General features: G+C 26.1%; 1 protein-coding gene across 1 annotated transcript in view; it reads left to right on the plus strand.

Moving 5' to 3' along the window:
• LOC108684927 (neprilysin-21-like) overlaps positions 1–4,730 on the plus strand; it is a 9,465-nt gene that overhangs the window by 1,996 nt on the left and 2,739 nt on the right. The window contains exons 4-13 of the mRNA XM_018189470.1: positions 885–938; positions 1,090–1,147; positions 1,481–1,671; positions 1,869–2,103; positions 2,285–2,534; positions 3,016–3,292; positions 3,433–3,591; positions 3,752–3,987; positions 4,245–4,354; positions 4,445–4,503. Of these exons, the coding sequence (XP_018044959.1) occupies positions 885–938; positions 1,090–1,147; positions 1,481–1,671; positions 1,869–2,103; positions 2,285–2,534; positions 3,016–3,292; positions 3,433–3,591; positions 3,752–3,987; positions 4,245–4,354; positions 4,445–4,503 (1,629 nt within the window). The remainder of the gene's footprint in view (positions 1–884; positions 939–1,089; positions 1,148–1,480; positions 1,672–1,868; positions 2,104–2,284; positions 2,535–3,015; positions 3,293–3,432; positions 3,592–3,751; positions 3,988–4,244; positions 4,355–4,444; positions 4,504–4,730) is intronic.

A 4,730-nucleotide genomic window follows, 5' to 3' on the forward strand; every position in this document is an offset into this window, starting at 1 on the left:
AATTTTTTAACTAACAAAATATAAATTACTAAGAGTATTATTTAATATACGTATATATTTGTGCTAAGAAAATAATACATTTAAAAAAATAAGAAAATAATATATTAAAAAAATAATGCACGCAAATTGAAATTAAAACATAAACATTTAAAATTTCTGAAATGTCATTGCATTAGTCATTTTATGTCTCAATATCGTATAAGTTCTGTAACTATGAGTTTTATGAAAATTATAGTAGATACATATAACTCCTTGTAGCAGATATATAACAACCGGAAATACTTTTCAGTTTGAAAGAAATGACTCAACTCTTATAATGCTTTCATATATCTTCTTTACAATTACATATCCTTGACAAATTATTGGGAAACCATTTAACATATCTTCGATCGCTATTGACATTGTGTAAATATTTTAGCAAACATGTCTATGGATTGTGCAGCGTATCATGTGTTTCCAAGGAACAACTTTGTTGCGTGCTCATTATTCTTATGCGATAATCTAGCATTCTACATGTGATTTCTAAAATTAAACTATATATATATTATGCAAAGTATTCCTTAGGATTATTGACGTTTCTCAAACCACAATTGATACAATCTGAGCGTAATTTCTTCACAATAAAATTAACAAAATGCTTTTCGATTAAATATATTAAAGATAAATAACGAGATAATCTAATTAAATTAATTTTAAAAATATAAAGAATATTAAAGTATATAAAAATATAATAAGAAATAAAGACATATAAAAGATAATTAATTAAATGAAAATAATTAAATGAAAATTAGTATATATTAAAAATTGGGAAAATGCGATAAACTAACAACATTAAAAATGTTTTTAAAATTTTTAGGATGCTTTATAGATACATATTGTTGCAGATGCGTGCAAAAATATGATGAAGATATGTGATAGCGAGGATTGCGTGCGAATAGGTAAGTAGTATACAGTTGTTATATTGATGGAGTGATTATATATAAATTTGCACTATTATTTACATAAACAAACATTACACAAAACGATAAAAAAAGACATATATGAATTACAGTCCTGGAAATAATTATTTATTCTTCTTTGTCCACCTAGCTGCTAGTTTGAAAGAATCTATGAACGAGTCTGTAGATCCTTGCGATGATTTTTATCAGTGAGTAGATATATTGTTGGCGCGACATGTGTACTATTATGTTATAACTTGGTCATGCGCATCTTGTAAAATGTATATCATACACAAAATTCCAATATTATTCTTCAAATTTATTATTTCTGTTTCACGCAAATATTGCACTCGTGTATTTCGCTTTCACTTGTTTATATGAGACATCAATCATGTCACAAATTAATCTCCTTTTTTTAGAATAGAAATTGATGTTGATATTTTATTATTATTAATCTATTTATTTAATTAATTTATAAACTTATTAATTAATTTATACAGTTATTATCTTGATAGTGTGCGATGCTTTCTTTATTTTTATAGATATGCGTGCGGTAGATGGCCGCAAGAGCATCCTATTCCGGATTCCAGTCTGACGAATTCCTGGTTCAGCGAGCGCAGTAATCGCATGTACAGAAAAATCAGAGATCTACTAACAGTCAATATGTCTGCAAGTGAGATACCATGGGCAGTGATGCAGGCCAAGACTCTGTTTATCAGCTGTATGGACGTGTGTATGTTGCTGTTTTTGTTTAATTAGGTAGATGTCAAAGAAACTAATGCTATAATTAGAAACATATTAATTAAAATATAATACGTATTATACAATATCCAAATAATAATTAATAACAGTAAGATATATCGTAAATTAAATTTGTTAAATAAATTATCTTTTAATTTTGAATATTTCTTATTAGAAGATAAATTTCAGATACTGTGAATGAACTCGATTTGTCTCCAATATTCGACTTGTTGAAGTTATTAAATTTACCCATGATACCGTTTATTACTAATAAAACAACTAATTATGTCGAACAACTAGCCAGCGTAAAGAAAATTTTGGATCTTGATATTTTCTTTGGCTTTGAAGTCATACCCGATCCAAAGAACAAGAGTAAGAACGTACTTTATCTCCATCTTCCGATTCGTTCTAATCCGTTTCTCACGTATGTATACTTTTATTATATTTATTATATTTATTATATATATATGCTTTTATAATAATATATTTATTTTATATTATTATTTTTAAATATAAATTTTGCAAATTACTTAATGTTGTAATTAGTACATATAATAAAAACAAATTTGTAATAATAATAATAATAATAATAATAATAATAATAGTGATAAAGAATTGGAGAAGCGGTTACAAATCATTAGATCGCGATTGCGAAAATTAGAGGAATTAGATGACGAAGTCGTGTTGAGCGAGAACGAAGATGCCGAATTAACCTATATGGTTGATGTTATTAAGTACATTATTAACAATGGCACTGATAATAAATGCACCTCGGATAATGAATCGATATTTGAAGATGAAGTACTAAAAGAATTTGTTAAAGGGATTTACAATATTAGCAATCTTTTTTATGACGTAAGTATTTTTATGACGTTATTTTTTTATTAATAATGAATTCATTTGGATACACTAATAGGCACTGAAGCATATTAAAGCTGTATACTGATTTAATCTGACGATGAGTATAAAAATGAAATGCAAATATTTCAAATTATAAAATACATATTTTACTTAATAGTACGACAAAATGTACTGACAGTTCATGATTTAACTTTTATATTTATATTAATATTAAACATATCTTTATCTCAATTTGTATACGATTTTAATATGCGCATTGAGTATGTTTACTTTGCCATGAATAATATAAATCGAATCTAACAAATGTTTTTGCGTGAATAATTCACTCACTTATGTTTGTGACTAAAACTCTTTTTATCATGCTCTATAATATTTGCTACAATTTTTTTTAAATGCAATTTTCAGAATACAATTAAGATTTTTAAAAATATTATATATTTATTTAAGAGAATACAAGAATTTAATTCTTTAACAGACGGCTCGTGCAGATCAAAATCAGAGTATTTCCGTAGAAAACTTGAGCGATAGTGATTATATGCTAGTAGACGATCTACAAAAATTGACAGATGATTATGTAATAGATAGCAATTTATCTTTTACACTTACACCGATTTGGCGACCTTTTATTGAATCCATTTTTGAGGGAATCGATAAGTTGGATCTTGACAACAAGGATAAAATTCTAATTGGTAATCTGGAGTATTTGAAAGATGTTGCATTATTCTTAGCTTGTTTCGAGGAAGAAGCCTTAGGTATGTATATATTTTCCTGATTTATAATATATAATAATCCAGTAAATAATTGATTTAATTACATTATTTTTGTTGTTATTTAAATTTAGTATTCACTTTTTAAAAAAATGTTTCCAAAATTCGAATCAATATTGATTTAGAAAGCTACATTTGGTGGACGGTTGTGGATATTGTGGTGCCTCATGCTTCCGAAAAACTCAGGGATATTTGGAACAAATACGTTAGCAAGGTAACAGACGTGGAAGTTGTAGGCGAATCTAAATCGTTATTCTGTGGATCAGTTGTCAATAAATTAATGGGTATCTATTTATAACTTCAATAAATCTTTTTGTAAATAATATATGCAATACAAATATATCAACATCTAATTTTTTAAATAATGCTATATTTAGATTTAATAAACGTGTCTTTACAATGTATCTTAGCTGCTTTCAATTAATAATGTCTATTGACTTTTAGGAATGGCTGTATCGTGGCTGTTCGTAGATCCGACATTTCACGAAAATAAAGTTAACAAGGTACAAGAAATGCTAGAGGATATAAGAGAGGCATTCGGCTCACTTGTCACTAAGACGGATTGGATGGATCAATCGACGAAAACGGCAACACTCAAAAAGAGTCAAAAAATGGAGTACGAAATTGGATTTCCCACGTGGCTCTTTAACGAGAAGAAGCTTAACGAATATTACGAAGGTGTAAGTTTTATGAAAAATTAATTATAGTTACAAAACAATTTTCTGCCAAAATAAGTGAAAAATTTGTTTTGCGGAAATTTTACGCATGTAAAATTTTTCATTTAATTGTATTAATTTATTATTATATATACATATATTTATATTATAAATGTATATTATAAATATATGTATACATATATTTACGTTTATTTATTTTATCTTATAAAATATAATAGCATTATTTGTAGTTTGCATAACATCTATCCATTAATGTTTAGATAGATCTATCGGAAACAAGATACTTAGCAAACATGATACAAATTGTTCAAGTGCAATTGAACAACACGTGGATAAGTCTGCACGATGAAAATATATTCAACGAGTCGTAGTAAGTAAAAAATTTTCAAAGATATTTTCTATAAAAATTGGTATTAAGGTTTTCTTTTTATACATGCTTTGCTTTGTTATGGGTGATCAGTTGGGCAACTGATCCTACTGATGTAAACGCATTTCACACCTTTCAACTTAATCATATAAGTATGTAACAATTTAATTCTTTGTTATTATTAAAAGAATGATTAAAAGAATGCTTAATAATTATTAAAAAAGTAAAATTATGTAAATATGTATATAAAAAATATGCAATTTTTTTGATAATGGAAATATATAAAATTTTTCTTTAAATTAGTATTAATTTGTATAAGTATTTTATATTAAATAAAAAATTACACACAATAATAATAGTATATTTTATAGTCTTTATA

The sequence above is a fragment of the Atta colombica genome, unplaced genomic scaffold, assembly GCF_001594045.1.
Source record: "Atta colombica isolate Treedump-2 unplaced genomic scaffold, Acol1.0 scaffold141, whole genome shotgun sequence".
NCBI lineage: Eukaryota > Metazoa > Arthropoda > Insecta > Hymenoptera > Formicidae > Atta > Atta colombica.